Genomic DNA, 24,815 nt, shown 5'->3' on the forward strand with positions numbered 1-24,815 from the left:
AAATGCATAATTACAAACTTTAATAAATGTTTAATTACAGTTTATTTTTATACATTATGTATAATTATCCTGTTTCTTGTAATTATTGTAATAAAACATAATACCTCATTTAACATAAGTTACACAATATTATGCTACTTCTACGTAGATCTTTATGATAGTACATTATAATGTCATTAATACTTATCTTTAACAACACCAATTGCAGAATGAGTTAGAGCATAATGAGTTTTAATCTTACTCAGATAGGTACCAATTTCAGGTGTGTGCGATCACAAACAGATCATACACCTTCCATGACATATACAAATACTCGAGGAATTTCGCCGCAAAATTGCGTACACAGATGAAAATAAGAGATGGGGATGCCGTGTGTTTGATGATGTCGAATTCTCCTGAGTATCCCATCGCTCTACTAGGAGCATTGGAAGCTGGAGCCGAAGTCACGACTGCCAACCCTATTTATACTGCATGTAAGTTCAAAATCCAAATACAAGAAACCGAAGCCTATTTAATGACCTTCGCTAGACTTATTGGAAAGCTGAACAATGAGTTATCAAGAAGATTTTGTAGATATTTGTGACGTCATTAATATTTGATTCCAATATCTAATTTGCAAAACTAATTTCGACAGGTATTGATAACAAAGTATTATCAAGGCCCTTGATTCGTTATAGGCTGCCATAGATCTGCTAATTCTAGATATCAACGATATAATATATCACTGACGTATGCAGATAATTCTGCTATACATTCACAATGCATACTAATAAAAATATTTCATTACAGATGAATTGGAACGTCAAATAAAGCAAGCAGAACCAAAAGTCCTGTTAGGAGTACCAGAGACTGCACCAGTTTTAAAAGAAGCATTGCGATTGGCTAAAAAAGATATACCTATCATTGTTTTAAAAAACCCTGATGGTGCTCTTCCAGAGAACACAATTTCATTCCAAGAACTGTTTCTAGCTGACAATGTTGATCATAGTGTTCTTAAAGAAGTTTCTAGAACAGCCGAAGATGTTGCGTTATTTCCATACTCCAGTGGCACAACTGGTCTTCCGAAAGGCGTTGAACTGAGTAACAGGAATCTTGTTGCTAATTTCGTACAACAAGATGTTGATACTATGCGTGTGCATCAAGAAACTACTAGTAAGTCGAGTCATAAATTATAAAGATAAGGACATTGCAATAATTACAATTCCCAGTGAGTTTATGGAACGACAAAACTGAGATAAAATTTTGCTTGATAATATTGCCTTTTTAAATGTCGATAAGTTATCGGTTGTAAAACATCTTATGTTTATGTTTTTCAATTTGATTTTTATTGTTAAGAAAGTAAAGAAGTCAAAATCATTTGTGTAAATTAGAATAGGTAGGCACTTTTAAACTTCAAACAAAAACATTAAAAATTTCAGTCTCTCAGCCAGTCATCTAGAAAAGTTATTTTCTCGTTTACAATGTGTAGATGTGTCAATTAATGATATTAATTTCCATTCCAGAGTCTCATCAAGATGCAACTTTAGGTATATTACCCTTTTACCACAGCTATGGCCTTTCAGTGGTTTTATTGCATAAATTATCAGCGGGTTTGAAAAATGTGACACTGCCTAAGTTCCAGCCTAACACTTTCATTGATGCAATGAAAAACTACAAAATCAATTTGTTATGTGCAGCGCCTCCTTTAGGTAAGTTTTTTTTTGTCATAGTTTTTAATTTTTTAATGCTGTTTATTATCATCCACATAATAAAGATTCAGTTTATATTATTTTTAAATTGATAAGATTATAACTGTGAATCTCGAGACAATTAAATGTTAAATCGAACTATTTAAGGTTATGTCGTTTACTTTTTTACATTTTTATTCTATCTAGTTGAAGTTTTTGTGTACTAAGGGCTAAGTACGAGTTTGCTTTGAGTTGAACGGAAACGGAGTTGAACGGAGACGAAGACGTTGTAGTGTGATTGGCCAGCTCCACTGAACCAACCAATCAGAGCGCCGAACGTACTCGCGTTTCGATCTTCAACGTAAAACAAACTCGAACTAAAGGTACTGGTTTTAATTTGACTTATTTTAAAATTTTCAGTATTATTCCTTGGTTCACATCCTGGGGTAACAGGAGATCATTTAGCATCACTAAAGACTATAACTTGCGGAGCTGCACCACTGCCGACAGTAGACGTCACTAAAATTTTAGACAAAGTTAAGGTAAATATTTTTCGAGTATTAGTCTCTTATGCCTATAATACAATATTTTATGGTATAAATCCAGTAAACAAGCATACGGATCACCTGATGGTAAGCCATCGCCGCCGCCTATGGACTCCCGAGACAACAGAGGCGTTACATGGCCTTTTGGGGTTAGAAATTTAAGGGTTGATGGGGCCTTCGCTAACCTCACTCACACAACAAAATACAACGCAAGCTTTGTTTCACGTCGTGAGGCCGTGGTATCACTCCGGTCGAGCCGGTCCATTCGTGCCGAAGCATGGCTCTCCTACACTTATAATATATTTTACAAGGTTTTCGTCTATATTCAACAACATGGATGAAACAATCGAAATGGTCGTGGCAAAAAAACATAACGGCCGAATTGAGAACCTCCTCCTTTTTGGGAAGTCGGTTAAAATTCAAAATTTTGTGCCAATCTTAAATAAACTGTACTCAATGAGGTACTTTGAAACAACTCCTGTTCAGTTAACGTAAATAATATTTGTTAAGGTTCCACCTTCATCGTTTTGTTTATTCATGGAAAATTACTCTCGACCTGAACTCAACGTACTTATTTAACCGCGTTCAAGTTGAAGTATTGCTTCAAACAATTACTTTCCAATTCTCATTATTTAAGTACAAACAATTGGGAAATTTTAAAAATATATTGATTTTATTAAAATTGTCAGTACTTATAATAGCAATGTCAAACAAAACTTGTCTGTACCATAAGTTAGTTTTACGTAAAACAAAAACGAAACGAAAGTGCATTAGGTGTTGTGATTGACTAGCTGCAATGAACTAACCAATCAGAGCGCCGAACGCGCTCTCGTCTCCATCTGTTTTTACGTAAAGAGTACATATTTTTAGGTCCCTGTTCCAAAACTGTCTATTTTAACGAGAAAAATACTGTAAAAGAAACTTCAAATCAAATGATGTGTTTATAATGAGTTTTATATTTCTTTACCCTGAATGTAAAAAATGTTAAGTCAATTTGTTATTATTAGGACTTTATAGTAAAATTTCCGCCCGATTGCCATTTTTCCTGAAGTAATTATAGAATTCACAATACAACCAATAAAAATGAGCACTAAATATAACTCTACCCATTCCACAGGGAATTAAACCGTGATGTTATTACTTTTACAAACCAACTGACCCGTGAAATCCAACAACTTTGAATATTAAGCCTCCATTAATATAAACAGCTTTAGCAAATAATTCAAAAATAAAAATAAAGAAATCCTCACGGAGCCATTCTTCTGAAGATAAATGGTGGAAACAAAAATAATCCAAAGTTGTTTTGCATAATAAAATTAGTTGAAACTTAGCAACATTAATATCCTTCAAATTCCTTTTTTGCAGATTGAGTTTTATTTTCTACTGAATGCTTTATTTATTTTTTATTTTAACAAGAAAATAACTGTTATATTTAATATCCAGAGGCTTTTTTATTAGGCTGCGTTATTTACAGCTTTGTTTATACCCGTTTGGGGTAGACACAAACATTTAAAATATTTCATGATTAAAAATCTGGTTTTTGCCGGAGGCTTCAATTTCATTTTTTTTTCCATAAATTCAACACATTCCCTAATTCTTCGCTTTTCGAGGTTTATTTTCATAAAAACCTTTTTTTGAAGTCGGTTAAAAAGGTGGTTGTGTCTACAGTACGATCTGAAAACTGCATTTAGTTTAAAACTTTTTTGTTGTACACCATTTTTCTAATTACTAGCTTCTACCAGCCATCTTCGCTCATGATCCCGTGAGATAAAAATGTCTTTGCCTTATTCCAGACTATAATTTTCCTCAGATCCAAATTTCACCCTGACTTCTTAAGCTCTTTTGACGTGATTGATACACACAAACACATTATTAATAAGACTAATATTAGTAATATTTAGCAAGTTCTCTACTTTAAAACGTTAAGTCTAGTACCTATAATAATCTATTTCTCATACTTCTTTTATAGAACAGTTGTATTGATCGCCTTGGTAGCCACCTCATCTTCAAACACATTTTAAAATATTTTTGTCGCACAAAAGCCATATTCCCATGAGACAATGTCTCAACTTTTGGATAAGGTTCTATCATCCAATCTTATTTTCTTATTACATATGTAAACTTTACATATGGGATAACATTAAGCTAAATAATGTAGTTTTGGTTGAGCTTTATATTCTAGACTATCTATCAAAATTTCTTATAATTGCCAAGCTATTCTGTAACTGTGAATTCAAATCTTTTAAAGTGAGCTCGATCGCATTCTCGCCCGTCATTGGTCGAGATTATTCTCACAACCAATGACACGGCGGTCCGCGCGTTAACTTCGGTCTTTCGAATTAAAAGTTACAAAATAGTCTGGCCTAGTTAGTATATGGCAATAATAATTTTCAAAAATGATAAGAAAAAATTCTTCCTGATTTACTCATTTTAAATTCCTTCATTTTTAACTAAATCATTTAATTAATTTCTCCTATAATATTTCCAGCATGACATGGACTTCCTACAAATCTACGGTTTGACAGAAGTATCACCCCTAGCTACCTGCATGCCTCCAGGCTCTAAAGATTACTCAAAGGCTGGATATGCCGTATCCAACACCGAATTAAGGGTCGCAGATCAAGATCAACGTGTGTTGGGACCAAATCAGGTAACGTACAATTTCAAAACTCAACTTTAATAAAAAATGTTTAAGGTTTGTTTTATTATGCAAATAATTTATGTGTAAATTTTTATTTGAAGCATTAAAGTCCTATAAAGATTGCATGCAACGATTACATGAGAACAGTAAATGCTATCATTAAAATACACATATTATTGCCATAGTGTCATATTTATATTGCCTCTCCTGCATTATCTTAAACATAAAAACAACAATTCTAAATAAAAATAGGTACTTGGTAATGAATACTTTGCCTCCCAACGTGATATAAAATAATATGTACTATCTCTATAATAAAATGTTTATGACACTCAATTGCATATCATATTATAAGCTATGCTTTTTATATGGAAAGATGCGTGCTATGGATGTGTGCTATAGATATCTTCCCTACATCGCATACTCGAGATGCGCATTTTCCTCGCACAGCAACATAGCTTAGTATCAATGGAAACTGTCACATAGTTTCACAGCTCAGCTATTACATCTTTGTAGCATAGCTACATAACACATCTCTGGTAGAAATCACTTTAATGTTATTCTTTCAGTTAGGAGAACTCCACATTCGCGGTCCACAAGTGATGAAAGGCTACAGAAATAACCCAGAAGCTACAAAGGCAGTAATAACAGAAGATGGTTGGTTTAAAACTGGTGATCTCGCAAGTCTCGATGAAAATGGAATCGTCACTATCAATGATCGACTTAAGGAACTTATTAAGGTATGAAGAACAGATATGTATAAGAGAAATACAATTATTATAATGAATAGAGTCCTACTGTGCAACACCCTTGAGTATTAAGTCCTATACATATGTATATTAAGAAATTAAATGATATGGGAACATTATTCACGAACTATAAAGGGAATGAAGGTAATCACAGTAGTTTCCATTAAAGCATTATTTAAATATTTTGTCGACTAAAATAAAATATACAACGATATCTGTTTTCTAGTTTGGTCCTGATAAGCGATAAAAATTGGTCAACTTTAGCAATTTCTTTCAAACAATCTTTAGATATTATTAATATTCAAGCAACTGAAATATTGGATAACGTTCACGCCCTTTGCCCACATCATCGTATTACGGGAATAGACGATTAGTTTCGAGCTCGGACCAGAACCCTTAATAATAAACTAATAATCGATAGAGATATTACTCACCTTATTAATATTTTTTTCTCAGGTAAAAGGCTATCAAGTACCACCAGCAGAATTAGAAAATGTATTAAAGGAACATCCAGACATCCTTGATGCTGCAGTCCTAGGTATACCAGATTCAAGACTGGGAGAAGTGCCCAGAGCCTTTGTAGTATTAAAAGATGGAGTTAAAATAGAAGCCAATGCAGTGACGTCATTCGTTTCGGAAAGAGTAGCAGAGTATAAGAGAATAAGAGATGTCGTCTTCGTAGATGCCTTACCAAAGAATCCTTCTGGAAAGATTTTGAAACGAGTTTTAAGAGATCAGTATTGTTAGGTTTTTTGTTAAGTAAGTAAATGTCTAATGTTTAAGAATTTTGTTATGACGTGATTTTGTATTATAATATACACTATTGTTTATAATATTATGCGTATATATTTTTTTTTATTGTAGCTAGTAAGAGACCTTTCTAAAATATGTCTCTATCCACGAGTGCTTAGTATTTGACTAGTATCCTCTATCTAAGTAACAAAACACAGCAGTTACTGTTCGTAGACAATTAGACTGTTTAGTACAAGTGTTACAACAACATCTGGTAGCAAAAAAATAATTTATAATCTACAGATACTAATAATTACCTAATATAGATAGATGCGGTATAGATGCACGGAAAGCAATTAAATTAATTTCTTCAATAATTATTCTTCTATTAAGTTAAACGTGACGATTCTTAAGTTGTTTTTTTATGTAAAATATCAAACAAAAAATAGCGATATCTGCATTTTGTTACATTTACAAATAAAAGTGTTTTTACACCGCATTACTTTAAAGTATTTTCACCAATTTGCATGGAAGGGTGAAGGGAAAACAAGCGTTATCGAGAAACATTTGCGAATTGGAAGGGAACCTTTCAAATATGTAAAATACTATGCATTCTTTAAGCTTGCCCCCTTTTTGTTTGATTAGCATAAAGGGGATAAAATAAACCAACATTTTTTTTACTTCCTATGGAGTCTGCTGCAGTGTTTATGAATTATGAAATTTATTTACAATGATAACTACTGTTTTATGAGCAATTTTATCTCATTTTACACATATAATATTTTAAACCATTTTTTTAACCGCCACGTCGGACTCCAGTGATCGATGCTTAAGGGAGGATTTGCCTTCAACAGTTTTCTTTCGGCAGTTAATGCTTCTTGGAGAAAAAATCATCCAATGACTTCTCCCGCCTTAATTGAAGCGAGAGGGATTGTCAGACTCTAACTGACTAAAAACAACTACTTCTCGCGCCCAAACCACGGTAAACCAGCAGTCTGCAGCTCCAATAATATTTGAAACATAGTATTACATAAATGACTTCCAGATAGGCCGGTTGGAAGCGATCTGTATCCAGACATCAATCAGGTCGTTTGTCTACTTTCTGGCAGTCATTGGGGAAGGCTTCTGTTCAGCAGTGGACGTCATATGGCTGATATGAAGATGGTGACATAAATGTGGCCTAATCACAATGTGATTATTATTTCTTTTTTAGAAACGTTGCCCCACATTAGTGTTTTCTCCTGTGTCATGGGTGCGTTTACAAACATATAAATTCAAATACACATGACACCCAGACGCGGAACAACAATCTGTGGATCATAAAAACAGTTGTTCCGTGAGTGAACCAGCGACACGTTGCACATCAGCCAGTTGCCCAGCCATCGCGACAACTGTGCAATATTCAGTATTATTTGACAACCGACAAGCAAAAACGCATTGACCGATAACCACACCTTTATCTACTACCAATCGCGTTCTTAGATTCCTTTAATCACAAAGTCAACAATAACACTTAAAAATAATTCCTTAATATACATACTCGTAGTACATTTTGCAGTCTAACATCATGTAACTGAATTTACTAGTGTTACTCACCGTTTACTCACTTATTATGGGCATCCACCACAAACTATGGAGGGGCACGTACGTTCATAACAACTGAACTTTTGCTACTAGCGCACCACTTTTGAATTTCGAACGAGAATGGCGATCGTGTTTTTTTTTTATTTGCATTATGCCTGTAGTAGTTCGAAATTCGAGGTTGCGGTTGTAAAAGTTTTTAAAGATTTATTTGCTAACAAGATTCTATTGATACACTAGTTTTAGTTGTAGTATACTAGTAGGAAGTTTCGATGTCGATTCGCTGTATAAATTATAAACTAGAAATATTTAGGAGTATGAAGTTAAGTTTGGTGCTTGATATGTCTGTATATGATACGAATACAACCTGTAACATAAAGGTGGTATACATATCAAATACACGGTTTCTTAATAACATAACAAACGATACGGGAACGGGCTTTTTAACCTCATGTTTTCATAGTACGAAGTAATGAATTATTCCAATACATCACTAATGATAGAATAGTAAAACATGTAAGTTTATTTCTATTTCTATCAACCCTATCAGGGACTAAAAGATATAATAATGACAATATTATCAATTACAAAAACATAACAGAACTCTTTTGCGACACAAAATTTGCATACAGATTTCGTTTTTAATAAAAGCCGAAGGAAACTTGATTAAAACGAGGCAACGTAATACTCACTGAGTCACAGACTATATTACTTTCACATCTTGAAAAGAGCTCTCTCATTCTTCTTGCTACCATATTCAAAGAAAATTGTCTTAGCAACTAAGAAAACATTTCAAAACTTTTCTTCGAACCGCTCTTCAATTTTCAGCTTTAACTAAACTGAATAAGATGCAATTTTCAAGTGTAAGGTTAAGTCTTTGTCACGATAGTTTAAAGTCATTAAAGACACTTCTGGATTCCATAGTTACAATAGTCTAAATGCTTTTAACAACCGAATTTACAATCAGAAGTCGACTGGTGAAAATAAGCACATTACTAAATTGGCTTGACAAAGAGAAAACCATTTAAGTCCTGCTGTTTTCGCTTTAGTATGTTGGATTTAGAATGTCTTATACACCGAATTGTTACAAAAGAATCTTTAAACAAAAAATGTGAAACATTGTGATGCAATACCCTTAATAGTCCATCAGAATGTTTAACGAAATCGAAACGAGAGCGCGTTCGATGCTTTGATTGGTTGGTTCATTCACACCGACCAATCAGAGCGCGCTCGCTCGCGTTTCGATATCGTTAAACGTAAAACAAACTCGTACTAAGCCTTCTGTTAAGTTGGTGCACTCACTACTGAAGAACTGAAGCTATGCATACTCAAATACATTATCTCCAAAGGACCTTATATTGAAAACCCACATTGGCAATCAAAACAAACTTCGACAATAAGAAAATTACATTACGGTGTAAAAGTCGCCAATGAGATCACCCCACCCGCAGTTCTAGGTTAACCCGTCGCCGTTTCTGAAAGTATAATGGGAATCTCGGATTAAACTAAAGTTTTAATTAGTTGCAATAGTGAATTGGAAAAGTCAGGACGTCCGTTTTCGGAAACGTGGGGCCATATTCGAAAGTTAAATAGGTGCTTTGGTACTAGACAATAATTGTTTTACAAAAAAAAAAAAATGTATTACGTTTTTTGTTTTTTAAATGAGGTACATTTTTTTCTTATAAATGACAATGTTTGTTTATTAAAAATAATTTATCTAGATAATTAAGTTATGATTGAAATGTACTTACTTAAGAAATAAACGTGAATGTGTTTGTTCAAACAAAACAGTCTCATTTCACATCACATTTAAGAAATAGATTGATTTAATTTTTATGTATACCTAACTGACTGTAGTTCAAAGTCACAAAGAGTAGACAGAGAGTATGACTGTATAAAAAGTTGGTAACTGTATAGTTTAAGCGATTGGTAGCTGACGACTGAAAGCAAAAACAAACTTATAACAACTAAAAACACAAAAAATCCGATACGGTACCAGACAGACAACTCCCTCTCCAAAAATTCAAAAAATAAAATACCGCAGTATTTACACCAATCTATTGAATACAAAAAAGTATATACAAAACGTCCTTCATCGGTCTCTGGATAGTTTTAACGAGATTTCAAAAACGTAAAAAAAAAAGTAGGACCATCAAAACTTTTCCAAACAAAAGGCCCAGTTCACAACAATACGGTTTGGCTCGCGAAATTTCAATACTCCCTGAAACAAATGAGTATACTTTTTAGATTGATTTATTGTACACTTTTTTCCAATAAGGCCCCGGTTTTTATGAACAGCTGATCCAATTTTTTGCAAGCTGTGAAGTTTTGCGCGAATTTCATCGGCAAATAAAATATTGTTCCGCGATGGTGGATTTCGATTTATTCACTTTCTGTAATAGCCTTGGCTAATAACTAAGAGAATAATTTTTATTCCAAAAGTTTGCTTTAGAAGTATATTTTTGTCTTACCACTAATTTAATGTTACTTTGTTCAATTTATCTAAATTAAATTAATATTAATTAAATTTATTTATCTGACACACAAGTTACATCACATGCAAACATGGAATTAAGGAATGTTAACATAAGTAAAAATGCGATCGAGGTGACAGTGGACCCCAAACTAGGTACAGCCTGTTTCTTGGTGGCCCAATATTAATCTATTTGAATAATTTAATTATATTTTGTAAATTTGCTAATTCATCTTTAAGTTTTCTAAAGGCCCCGGAGCTGCAGACTACTTCACGGGTTTACAGGAGATCTGGCTCGAAAAGCAGGAGTACAGGTTGGTTTTTAGTCAGTAAGAGTCTGACACTCCCTCTCGCCTTGCCCAAGGCGGCAGAAGTAATCTGATGATTTTCCCCCAATAAAAAAAAGTTTTTCTAAAGGCTGCTGCAACTACAAAGCATATTGAAATTATTTAGCATTCGTACTTGTAACAACTCCACCAAGACACCCTTAAAACAAAACAAAAGAAAGAAAACATTTAGAAAAAGCATCAAGGAAAAATATAGCACCAATACACTAAACGAGCTCAATCATACTGTTTTTCCAATCGTTTATGTAAATGGTATAACCCATTCAACTTTATGCACGTTATCGGAGTCCGACCGTAGCCAATAAACTCGGTAAATATTATGCAATTATTATAACTAGCTACGGAGATAATGGCTATAGGAAACGTTCCAATAGTAACATTGATGATTGGCTCCGTAAATACCCAGGTCCAAAGATAGGCTGAAGTTAGCCTCGGTGGAACAATGAAACTGAGACATATATTACATTATACTAGAACATTATGGCAATGCTCTAGCGGTTAGTTAGATAAATTTAAATAATTGTGGAGAAAATGGCGTTATATTAAAGCTTGCAGCGTTTTATGTATGTACATGTTGTGTCCATATGTTTCTCACTGCAATGATGAGACTTAGGGAGCAAATGAAGATGAAGAAGATGAGATGTTATTGAATAACGTTAATTGTGTACTGTAATTTTATACTAACTTACACTACTTATAGGGACAAGGTGTCACACAAACACGTACATCACAAAGGGCTTTTTGGACTCATTCTTAGAGCAACTGCTGCAGGTAGTTGTGAGTGTTATAGGACTATATTAACAGCCTATCAATCTGAAAAAGAAACAGACATTAACCAATATTCACTTAAAAAGAGACTTACATACTTATGAAATAAAGATTTTTATTCAAAAACAGAAAACAAACAATAGAAGTCAAGATAATAACAATAAACGTTGAATATTCAATCGAAAATTACAACGAGGTCTTATTGGTGCGTCCCGAACCAGATCAAGTGTAAAAAGAAACTGAAAACATCTTCAATAACAAAATTGTAGAAGACTTACTTAGAAGCTAATTCGAACGAATAGATATATCGAATTTCGCTGAGACTGGGTGCAGTGAAGTGAGTGACAGTAATTGCTCACTGCATCCCAACGCCATTACGTTGCTTCGACAGATTTTTAATGGCGCGAACACTGGAACAAGATTTACGAGTTATTAACGTAGTCAGGATTTTTATTTTCTATCTTTTAAAACGTTTAACGTTTTAGTTTTTTGTTGAACTAGCCTGTAATTGGGGTTTTAATTGCTAGGGCTTATACTTATTATTTTTAAAGTTGGCCTACGTGCTAAGATTTTCGCCAAAGTCGTCGGTGCGTTCACAAACATACAATTTCTCAAACATATTAATTTAGCTGATATAACATTAATCACAATCTTAACAAAAATGAGTGTTGTTGTGTCTTAGGAAGCCAAAGAAATATCACTTTAAAAGAAGGAGTTAACGAGAATGATCCTAGGATTCATATTTCAAACTTATAATTAGAAATGAATTATAAGCTTAGGTTTCCTCACGATGTTTTTTCATTCCCCGTTTGTCAATAGTGTGTAAATAATCTTAGAAAGTATATATAACTCGAAAAACGTCACATTGGTACTTTGTCGTTGGTAGACGACAACATAATTTACATTACTGACTCTGTCACCAAAATCACATTGCTCTCAATAATCCTGACATTCTCAATTATAAGCTTAGCTAAAATTCATTTAGTAGTTCGACATCCAAAGTTCAAGGGTCGGGACAAACACTATCTGTATCCAAAATCCTCCATTAGATCTTGCATTAATTTGAAACAATTTTGGGGACGAAATAAATTGACGATCATTTGTCAGGGAACTTACCGCGATTATTTGGCTGTCAAGACGAATAGAAATGAATGATCGCTATCGAAATTATGTTACGGAGGAGAACTATTTGCAATGTGTCATTTGTTAGAGCAAATTACTGGTTTGCGGAGATTAAATAGAGTTTTTTGGTTGGTTTTGAACTATTTTTTTTTAGGTAAGTAGATTTTTGTTAAAGATGCAACTAGCTATTGACATGTGACGGAATCTTTTTTTATGGTATAAACCGGTAACGAGCAGACAGATTACTTGATGGTAAGCAATTGCCACCAGTCATGGACACTCGAAACACCAGAGGCCATGTATATTGCCGGTCTTTTAGGGTTACGAATTTAAGGGCTGTTAGGAAATCGGGGAATGAAAAGATTGGAAAAGAAGGTTATTCAGCCTCCGGTAACCTCACTCATACCTCGAAATACAACGCAAGCGTTGTTTTACGTCGGTTTTCCGTAGGCCGTGGTATTACTTAAGCTAGCTAAGCGTGGTTTTCCCACACTTAAAGGGGTCTTGCAGCAAACCCCCTAGCAAGGGTTTCTTTGTTGAGCAAAGGACGTGTATAGTGATGATGATGATAAGACAATTGCACTCCTAGCAACAACTCTTAAATCTTTAAATTCAATTTCCAGAAAACAAAACAAACAATCTTTTGCAATATCAAGAAATTGAAACGACACGACACAACGATCCCATTATGAGGAGAAAGACGAAAAATCTTGGAAATAAATACAAAGGTGCAGTCGCACAAACAAAGTCCTAGTAGTTTCAGATTAAAGTTTTTGCAACACTGATTCGAGCGTTCTTTGTAGTCGAGTCTAATAAATAACTCAGTAAAGAAATCTAAGAGTTTAGATGTCAGTTTAAGCTGTGCCTTGCGAGTGCAGTCCACGAGTCACACTGTAAAATAGTTACCGAAGTTTTACTTCAAATGAATTTTAATAATAGAAAAACTTTGACGGTGAAAAGGGAGAATTATTATTAATCTGGATTCAAAATCCTTTCATATTACACACTAATGTTATAAATGTGAAAGTTTGTTTGGATGTTTGGAAGTGTGTCCGTCAATCACGCTGAAACTACCGTAGGGATTTTGATGAATTTTCGAATACCGAAAGGGTTTGACCTGACTTGAGTGATAGGGCGGGCGAAGCCGCTGGCAGAAATATATAAGTAGTACCTATTCAAACAGGTTCTATAAATCCCTTCGAATGGACACCTGTACTATGTTTCGTCTTTAAAACTATTAATACTGAAATTCAAAACCAAAACTCTTTAAAACAATAATATTCAAGAAACATCAACTAAAAATACACTAACATAACCTAGATAAGAAATAAGTTGTAACATATTAGTTAGTTATCACACGAGGCACGTAGTGTAGGTTAGTTCAGGGAAACAGCGAACGTAAGCGATGTAGAGCAAAGAATTGATTTCTGCTATCGCGGGCTATACCTCAGTTTGTTACGTGATTATTGTATGTTGTATAAACCAAACTTTTGCGAGATGTAATAAGATAAAATCGTAGTGTGGTATCTTTTTGTTCAAGCTGCCTTAGTGTGGGAGAGCCATGCTTTGGCACGAATGGCCTGAATCTACGGGATTGATACTACGGCCTTAGAGAAAACCAACGTGAAACAACGCTTGCGTTGTGTTTCGTTGTATGAGTGAGGTTACCGGAGGACCAATTACCCGTTTTCCGATCTTCCCAACCCGATTACCCAGCAACCCTTTAACCCCCAAAAGGCCAGCAACGCACTTGTAATGCCTCTGGTGTTTCGAGTGTTTATGGGCGGTGGCGATTGCTTACCATGAGGTGATCCGTCTGCTCGTTTAGTTTGTCTACAAAACCAGGGACTTTTTGGCTTTCTAAAAATTATTTTATACCTGTACTTGCAGTCCATCAAAGCTTTTCTTTTAATCCAACAAAAAATTTATCCGATTTGAGAATCACTAAATTGTTGATGAAGCGAAAGAGGTGTGTAAGAGTTGTAGCAATTGACATTCCATTGTCACTGTCTACCCCATGGAAGACAGGTGTGAGGTTATGTATGTATGTAGAATCACTAAAATAACAAGTACCTAGTCATGCATAGAAACAAATTAATCCAAACAAGTTAGTTAGCATACGGCTCATCTACCATCTCACTTCCCAGGATCACGACAGCTGCATATTCATAGGCTTGCAACCAAACTTCAGGCAGACTTGAATGGTTTATTCAACTATGCTAATACAATGTAAAGAATACTACTTATTTACATGTTTTCATTTATCTTATCTTAGTAAATGGGCAGGATTCCAAAACTTCTAACGATTCCTTCGGTGCTTTAAACCGAAATGGTTGGCTTATTCTTTGGCATTCAGTTTATGTTGTGCGCTTTGCTCTGACAATTGCAAGAGGGGTTATAAACATCAGACTTTGGTGCTATTGTGGTATGCAAAAAAATTGAGTTCTTAAAATTATTTTTGTGTTGGAGAGTCTGTTTATCTGTATATTCGAGGATGAGATAAGAGCCGACCATAGCACGTGAAATCGCGCAAGAATGGCTCTAGTAATTAATAAATTATGTGACGTGGTGTTGTGACTAACTAAAGATGAACTCTTTTCTACAATGCTTTTTGGTACTAAAAGTAACTTGTCGAAAATTGATTATAATATTCTACTCATTTCGTTATTCAATATAGAATCCAGCTAAAGTGGATTTGGAAAAATCATCAGCGTTAGCAAGCATTGCATCAAACTAATATTATAAAAGTGAAAGTTTGTTTGTTTGGATGTTTGTCCATCAATCACGCTGAACGGACTTTGGTATACAGACAGGGTAGTTGATTTGGGTGATAGGATACTTTTTATCCCACGAGAACACGGGCAAAGCTGCTAGCAGAAATTAGTTACTAATAAAAATGTTAAACACTACGAATCCTCCTTCAATATTAAAATATCCATACAAAAAGTACCCACAGAACAGAAGTTCGGTAAATCCAATAAATTACGTTTAATTGTCCGCCATTTTATGTGTCTTGTTTTAAGCGGTGTTCAATTCGTTCTGATTTATAGATTCGCATTGTACGAACAGAAGAAAAGTGATATTGGATAATAAATTGTCTTGCGAAGTACTTTATTGAGTCGAATTTACTCAGGCCTTGGTTCAAGAGGTACCAATATAACAATATTAGGAATTTTCGGAAGATTAGACAATGATATTTGACTTACATGCATGTAGGCAGATTTATCATATATCAACAGCCATTACTACTAAATGGGCACTACCGACCAAAGTCTCTTTTCACATGGAGAAGGTTAATCACCACGCTTACTCGGTGAGTGTTGGGGATTTCAAATGTATAATTATTGGAAACGGTGTTTAAATAATCTGAGAAAGTAGATATAACTTGAAAAACTCACATTGGTACTTGCCGTTGGTCTAATACCCATTTTTCGCCAAGATAAGAGCAACAACTGTTTTATTTTGCTATATGCATGGCCATATCTTCAGAGACAGTGCTATAACTAAGAAACACAAAGTGCTCAAGCCGAGAATCGAATCCAAAACTATGTAAAAATCGAATACAAAACACCTCTCCCATACTAAAGTATACTAAAGTATGGGAGAGGTGGGTATACCAGCAATATTGTAATCTCTTACCAAAAAACAATAATTTTATTAACGTGTGTTCTTAATATTCGTCTCGAAATTAATTTAGCCATTCTCCACCTATTTACTTGATTCACAGTTTAGGCAGGCCGCAGACGAAAAACCTATTAATCAAATCCACCTTTTTATGGATGCCAAGTAAGTATTATCTTTTGTAGTTGCCCTTATCTTCAATTAAGGTTTGAGGTTTTGCCTGAAATCATATATTTGGGGATTATTTTAGGATTACTCTCATTTTTCTTGAAGTTCATTGTAATTAATGTTGTCCATTTATTTTTACATCGCTCTAGTTTTTGTTTAGTGAAAGATGGTACAGAATATTTGTTTTTCAACTTATATAACATTAGTTTAGTTATCAAAAATTCTATATAGAAAACTAAAGAAAAGGAAACTAAATAAAATCCCGTTAGTACAACTTCTTTAACATACGTCGTAAATATCAGTCTCCATACAATCTGTTAAGTATAGTCTTTCAAAGTCAACGGATTTACTTCATACGAAATTAACCATTACATACATATACGACGAACACATACCAATTTAAATAGAATTTTCTATATCAATAAGAACTAGAATGGCGTGACAGGTGCAGGTGCATATTTGATGCCCAATTTGATAGCCCACCTCCAACGGTAGTAAGATTATCATTTACTATGCCAATTTGATTTGAATTTAGATCAGGTGAATTGTATTTTCGAAGCGAATTCTTAGAGCTATAGATATTTGTATTGAGAAAAATTTATAGCATACAGTACCTATCACTATTTTTATCTGTTCAGAAAGTGATGACTTTTCTCACCACCTGCATGGCTATTATATGTATAGATTTTCATTCTTTAATAACTACAACGAATGCTTTATTTCCATTACCTATTATGTTTAATCTCTGTTTTTCTAAAACCAAGTAGTTCAACTCAACCAGTTTCGAGCCACACTCGGGACTCATATTCATGAACAGCATTGTACAACAAAAATCAAACAGATACGTTTTTAAGTCATTAAACACAATAATTAATTTAATATTATAAAATTATTTTTAACGGAACGGTTTCTGAGGAGCCTTAACCCATACCATCAGGTAATAATGAACTACGTGGCGTTGGGAAAACAGAGATTTTCCCAAAAGGCCAGACCAGAGCAATGACCCCTTTGGTGTTACAGACGTCCATATAGCCTTCAATATTTTGCTTTTATTTTTACTACCTCGGTGGACATGACAAAAACATAACTGCCATTTAATCCTGTAAATAAGTAGTAGGATACTCCACAAAAAAATCGAATCAAGTGACTCGTCCCAACGGTTTCCAGATCAGCTGGATAGGGGAAGCCTATGTTCAACAGTGGCCAGATTTGTGGCTCATATGATGACGATGCTGAAGTTGTGTAATATACTGACGTTCCTAATGATATCACATGATTTTCCTTCCTATTGCGCTTCTAGTTACATTAGTAATTATTCTAATTAACATCTCATTCAGGTCAATTCGAGCGTATATAATTTTAATTGAGTTTCATCTAAATCCGTCCGTTTACAAGTAATTATAATTACCATAGTGACTGTGGCGTAGATGTCCATTTGTGTACCAAATGACATGAGATGTGTAGCGTGTAATTATCATCACTTAATTCTTTGACGTTTCAATAGTGCTCTAATTCAAAGATATTCTTTGAAATAGATGCTTCTGATCAGTGATTTTTTTCTCTCGTGCCATGATTTCCTCATTGGTTAAGTGGTATATTCATTGTTCACATAGTAATTCTTTGCGAATTTAATTATAATAGCAAACCCGGCGAACTCCGTTTCAGTGATTTTCTGTTTTCCCTCAATTTTCTTCGCTCATAAACTTCCTCATTGGCAACGAATGCAAAATTCATGGTTCGTGCATTCTGGAGTTTTCGGATTTACGACTTATCTAATATAATATTTCTGTATATTTATTACTCAATCACAGTCTGAACAGCCGAAGGGTTCAAGATGAAATTGGAACAAGCATAAATTATGATCTGCAATAACACAAATGCTACTTTTCTCCCACAACCGCTAACAGAAACTACTTTTTATAATAATGGAATTAAGAATCGAAGCTGTCTTTCTATGGGCTCACTTTCCAGCAGCCACGATAGTAACCCTTTAACTGACAATATTTAAACAAATTCAACAAAACGTACTGCATACAATAAAATGATGGTTGTTTAATTTTTTAATATTCATTACAGCACACTCCACAGCTATTTTTTCCGCTCATTGTTCTAAAACGAGAAATAGAATTGAATTGGCAGTTGTTATTAAACATTTATTTTTCATCCTAACATAAAACAATCCCATGATTTACACGTGCTGAAAAAATAAATAAATTCAAGTTTTATTCCAAAACATTTTTAAAAAACATGATTATTTATTTTACGGAGCATTCTAAACAATTCAAACAAAAACTCGATTAAAATCCAGTCAAAAGTGTGCCGAGTCACCGAAATCATTTTCAATCAAACAACACGAGGCAAGTTGGCGCTGGACTAAAATCAAACCTCAAATCACACACAGCCATTGTCCCCACGGCACAGAGTCGGGCACAAGTGAATTGTAAATTGTTCAGTGCACCCAACTGTATTTTCGCTCGCTAGCTCAAATCGCACCGATTGAATAAGCAACTGATATCGAGAGATTTGGCATAGCTACGGCTCAAGCGCTTAGCGTAATGTCGCGTTTAGAAATGTTATTTACACTTCTTGTTGGCCTCGTGTGTGCAATGCTGTTGAAGTATTGCTATGTTTCTAAGTGGCACAAAATTTTCAGAATATGTAGTTGAATGGATTCAATACAATTTTTTACAGCAGGCACTTTTAAAAACCCGTCATGGATACTATATCATCTATGTATCTGTTGATAAGGAAAACAGCAGGATGAAGTGAGACCTGAGTGAGAGAAATCAACATACCAACTTTGTGATTTTTAAGTCCAAATTGAACTTAAAATTATGTTATGCTCCATAAACAAAATTCGAAAAGGCACAACCTTTGTTCATCTTTAACCCCAATAACGTTTTTCAGCCATTTATTTGTTAAACAATCGACAATAATAGAGGCTGTTTGTTTAGACGCCCTCAATTCTTTTGAAAGGTTTGCTTAGAATAGCGGGTGTTCTGTTTTCATAAAGCCGTTAAGTTGATAAAGGGTGGAATAATATCAGTGCTAATTAAATGCACACAAAACAAAACAGGGGCTTTTGTCCACAACCTGGAGAAAGAAGGTCAAACCCAGTTACGAGTTGGGAACAAATGGACCATAATCCTTACCCAGAAAAGGCATGATCACTGGAAGTGGTCATCGGACCTATTGTCCTGTTTAAAATACGATCGTCCGCAGTGACAGTATGTTGGAAAATTCCTACTTTAAGTGTGATTGATAACGGGTAATTTTAGAAGTTTTGGGACCTATTGTATTGCATGCTGCCATCCCATTTTCATTGTGTTTTGAATTACCTACTTTAGGATTCGGTTCGATTTCTAAATGCATGTAATTGTATAGAATCGAGCGTCTCTTTATCTAATATGATGACGATAAAACAAGATTCGGTCCGAGTAAGTAATAATACCTTTATGGATATAACTTGATTAGTACAATCTTAAACTTACAATTATACAAAACACAATATTTTATATGACACCTTAACTTATGAGATTACTAGTTTTTGATAAAAACAAGTCTCAAAACTACATCTACGAATTTCATTTTTTTTTATTTATATGAACTGTATTCTTTGGCCACTATCAAGATCATTTCTACAAAAAGAAAATCCAAAAACATGATCATTCACGCCTTTAAATTAAGGGAGCAATGTCATTCCTCCTTCACTCCACTCCTAATTCGGAAAACTAGCCTTTTTCAGTCACTATTCTCATCCCACCCTTACGTAAGCAATTACGCACTTGGGGATCGTTAAAACGAGGGTTGGAATCGAGATAATTAAAGTTCCCTACAGTAGAGGGGTCAAACATTACGTTTAAATAATTAACTGGGTCTTCTCAACATACTTATTTAAGTGGTTATGAAAAGTTTCATATCCGGACACTGACGCCGTAAAGGGTAATGTCGGTAGAATATTGCCCTCGTTTAGTCCACTTACGCTGATGTTTTGAAACTAGTAAGGCTTATCCCTGTAGTACTTTAAAAACTATTAGGGACTGTTGAAGAATTAAGCACGGCTTAATGCTTGTTGATGTTCATTTTGCGGTTACAAATCTGGTTTACTACGTATTATGTTTTTAGGACTCGGATTTCTCAAATGATATTTAGATCGTAAGAGTGTAGAAACTAGGTACATCTGTTGTTGCACATTTATTCGATGCATTAAAACAGAATAATAACTATCTCGTAAAAGGGTTAATTAATCCGTCCGTTTGATCGTAAAAAATATGAGACACGTACTTTTTTTATTTCGTCATATAAGGTTACAATACTTAGCTAAAACGACGTTAAACGTAGGTGTGGGAGATCGCTTCCTACATCACGTTACCCTATAAAATCGTGACGTCATACTATATTTCAAATCAATGTATCGTGGAAAGTATTTAATTTTGTAAGAAAAGAAAAAATATGTGCCGAATATTTTTAAATTATCTACCTATATCTTTTAATATGGAAAAAAATGGAATAATGCCGTTTATAACATCTTGTTGCTGTCGTTAGGTTAATTATTCTTATGCTTACACACTTTTGATTGCCTCTGGCATTTCTAATAAAGCATCGCATGGAACCTGGAATAATGGATGACAATGAATTATAAACATCACTTAGCCTTTGATTACTGCGAGATACAATTGCAAATTAACTTGGTAGACTAAGTAACATTCAATCAATTAGGCCAAATGAATTAGGCCATGCTTACCGAATACACAATATTGCATTCATTTGCTCACTCATGTATGAATATTCGTCATTGCTGTACCTACTTACCTACTTGATACGTCTTAACAAAGCAATGTAGTTCATATTTTATTATCAACATAATTATGTACCAATTATTTATGCGCAGCAGAGGCCGAGTTGATTATGATTTCAAGTGTTTTAACTAAAAAAAAATTTTTTTTTTCGGTCGGGAAATTGATTCCGGACCTCCCTTACTTGACTGTAAATCAGACTACCTGTGGTGCGACCAGTTAAATGAATACAAAAGTAATAAAAACCTCTAACCAAACTTTAGTCTCAACTACTACGCTTGTTAATCAGATAATATCGTCGCAAATCCATAATAAGTCATACTCAGACAAACAAAACAATAACATTCTTTCTACTCGGTTCTTTTATAAATTGTACTCTACTTTGTCTTAAAAGTACAACTTTTAGTATTTTTTCATTAAGTTCCTCCAACAACTTAGCGAAAAATATATAGTACGTAAATACATTCCTTTATTTAAAAAAAATACTACACGAGTGTTAGCGCATTATTATTCTTATAAATAAGATTAATCAACTTCACTATGTTTCAATCAATGACTTATCTACGGCATCTGATAAGGTGGGACACTAAAGTAATTACCTAAGTTCTTCATGCATGATGAATGCTCGAATGTGCAATACACATAATTATGCCTACTCAATCTATTGATTTAGGCATCATTGAGGATAATTATATTGGTTAGATTATTATGTCTTACAGTAATGAAGTTTGGGATGCCTCAGGGAGTGTTGCTGGGTCCATCATATCACCGTACTTGTTTTGAATGAGTATATGTGATAAAAAAATATTATTAAATAGTTCTATTGTGAGCTTGCTGTGGCTTTCAAGTCTATAATTATAAATAAAAATAACTAAAATATCATATTGTACCTAGTTAATATTGATTGTAAAAAAATTAAAAACATCGATCATTGGCACCAAAACATCAAATTTTATTTGATAAAACAACAAACAACTATCAAATTTGTTTGATAAAAATAATATTGTAATACAGTCCAATAACCAAACGAACACTTCCCGTAGTGTTTCCACCGAAAACCTACAATTTCCTCTATCGCCATGTAAAACAATAAAATCAACGAAAAACCCGCTTTCAACCTGTAAGCAAATAACGTTTGTCAAAAACTTTTAAAAAATTTCTATCGAATTCGCCGATGCGCCGGTCTATGGAATTTTATGGGTTTTATCGTCCAATAGTTTTAAAATTTTGTTATACAACTTGTAACGAAGCGTGATTTTACAAAGCCTGCATCAAAACTAATTCTGAAATTATTGCATCGTTTGTTGTTCAATAAAACTACATAGAGTAATTGAAGTCTGCATAAATGTTTTCAATTTTGCAACCAAACCATTATCTATTGCAAAAATACAATGTAGATTTTGATAAAAATAAAGAAACAAAACGAGTTTTCCTTCCATCTACAAAGAATCCTTCTAAAGAACAACATATATTTTATACATGTACTTTCGTACGTTTTGAGGTAATTGGTCAATTTTAACTTCATCGATAAAAATAACACAACGAAATAACGTAGGTTTACATATGTCCCAAAACGCATTAAATATTATTATAGTCTAGTTAGTACAAACATGTATTCTGACAAGACAAGAATGATGAATAATGTCTCCGATCAGGGTTACTGTTTACATTTCAATAGTATTTTCTGGGCCAAACTCAACCTAAAAAATGGTCAAAAATAGAACACAGCTCAATTTCCCTACTTCACAGTTACCAAACTAATGTTTAGTATCCGATACATCACTCTGCATAAAGCCGTGCCGCAAACTGACAAGTAAATTAAACTGTCGATCATGTTACACAAAATACCTACGGGAAAAGCCGTTTTGTGTTAGTTCCGACAATATTTTTATAAGAAAATTCTTTTAGTTTCAAATACAAATAACACACATAAGACATTAAAAAGAATTGAATGAAACAATTTTCAAATAATTATTAAAATTTTTAGCACGTTCATGTTCAGTAGTAAGAAGTAAAACATTTGATCTCGAAAACCAGACGCTTTTACTTAGTACAGATTAGCATAATAAAATCTCAATATTTTTTTTTTTTTTATGGAATAGGAGGCAAACGAGCAAACGAGTCACCTGATGGTAAGCGATCAGCGCCGCCCATGGACACCCGCAACACCAGAGGAAAAAATTTGTTTCTTGTACGATAATAAAAATGCAATATAACAAAAAAAAACTAAAATTCAACGGACGCGAAAAAATATTACAACAACCAATTGAATGATCACTGAATCAGTAGTCAGCGCAGTACCCTTTGTAACATTAGCCGTCCTTTTCATTACAAGGGAAACTTCAAATATGTCCGTATTCTTGATCTTCGATAAAATATGGTAGCTGTCCTGTTTCCAAGGATTATTATTACAGAGACGCCAAGAATAAAAAAGAATGTCAAAAAGGGATTTATTTGAAGCCCTTTTGGTGGTAAATGAGGTGGAATCGACGTCAGCATTATATCGTCTGGATTTAACGAAGGCATCGAATTGAGACGAACGCCTGCCAAAGGGAAATTTTGATAGGAATGGTGTGTGGTGTCACAGAGATTTGCAAGGTTGAACTCTGATCAAGTATCTTATTAGCAATTTGTATTCCGGTCTCGAAGTTTTATGTCGCTGGCAAGTTTTGAACTATGCTGTAGTAAGAACAGTGATAAAAATTGTCGTATTCACATCTAGGTAATTTCCACGAGTTATTTGAAGCTAGTCTTTGTACTGGATCAGTCTTTAACTCGATTTCATTCGATTTGTGATTTATTCAGGTAATTTTTTGATTGTGATTAGGGTTCCTATTGTGATTTTAAGTTCTCATTCGTAACTAAGAAAGAACACAAACATGAATAATGAGAATGAGTAGAATAATAATTACATCCTTAAAACGCTTAGAAACTTCGCAGATTTAGTACTTCCACCCAGAAATTAATTAGCGCCGAAGAATTTCAGGAAAACTCATGACAGTCTGAAGTGGTGATTCCATTCTCTTAAGTGTCATGTAATAGGTACCTAATTATTTCGCCGAGCATTCTCAAAACTATTAGTCGGCACTTTTATGAGAATATATTGGATCCTAGAGGTAGGTTATTAGATTTTTATTTCATTTCAAGTGCTAAAATACTTCGAATATATATGCTACTAGCTTCTGCCAGCAGCTTGGCCCGTGGGGTAAAAAGTTCCCTACCGAACAAAAAAAAACACGTAAATCGGACCAGAACTGTTTAAGTAATGTCGATGTTCAAATGTACGAACTATCGTGAAAATGACGTCGTTCAAGTACTTATAATGCTAATAAAATAAAAAGTAGTCAACCAATCTGAAACAAATTTCTATGGGACTTAAGTTGAGCCAATCCGCGTCGAACAAAAAACACACGCAAATCGGTCCATAAACCTCGGCGTAATCAGTGTACACACATAAAAAAAAACATACCGGCCCAATTGAGAACCTCCTCCTTTTTGGGAAGTCGGTTAAAAATTGTAATAAAATAGTAACATAGTTTAGGAAATAAAAAAATATTTTATTTATTTTATACTACCGTATGCGTTCTTATCACTTCATAAAGTTT

The 24,815-nt window shown here is 34.0% G+C and overlaps 1 protein-coding gene across 1 annotated transcript; it reads left to right on the plus strand.

Moving 5' to 3' along the window:
* Nucleotides 1-233: 233 nt before the first annotated feature.
* Nucleotides 234-6,440, plus strand: LOC118267910 (uncharacterized). The gene is made up of 7 exons (XM_050694069.1): nucleotides 234-473; nucleotides 790-1,152; nucleotides 1,503-1,688; nucleotides 2,088-2,209; nucleotides 4,701-4,862; nucleotides 5,423-5,593; nucleotides 6,059-6,440. Exons 1-7 carry the CDS (start codon nucleotides 347-349, stop codon nucleotides 6,347-6,349), a joined length of 1,422 nt encoding a protein of 473 aa, XP_050550026.1. The 5' UTR covers nucleotides 234-346; the 3' UTR covers nucleotides 6,350-6,440.
* The last annotated feature ends 18,375 nt before the right edge of the window (nucleotides 6,441-24,815 follow it).

The sequence above is a fragment of the Spodoptera frugiperda genome, chromosome 6 (genome assembly GCF_023101765.2).
Source record: "Spodoptera frugiperda isolate SF20-4 chromosome 6, AGI-APGP_CSIRO_Sfru_2.0, whole genome shotgun sequence".
Classification (NCBI taxonomy): Eukaryota; Metazoa; Arthropoda; class Insecta; order Lepidoptera; family Noctuidae; genus Spodoptera; species Spodoptera frugiperda.

Excerpts from the sequence above, each read along its gene's own strand:
- LOC118267910 (XM_050694069.1), top strand. The coding sequence starts at position 347 with ATGAAAATAAGAGATGGGGATGCCGTGTGTTTGATGATGTCGAATTCT. Across the intron at positions 1,689-2,087 it reads ATGTGCAGCGCCTCCTTTAG|TATTATTCCTTGGTTCACAT; the intron begins GTAAGTTTTTTT and ends TAAAATTTTCAG. Across the intron at positions 4,863-5,422 it reads GTGTGTTGGGACCAAATCAG|TTAGGAGAACTCCACATTCG; the intron begins GTAACGTACAAT and ends TTATTCTTTCAG.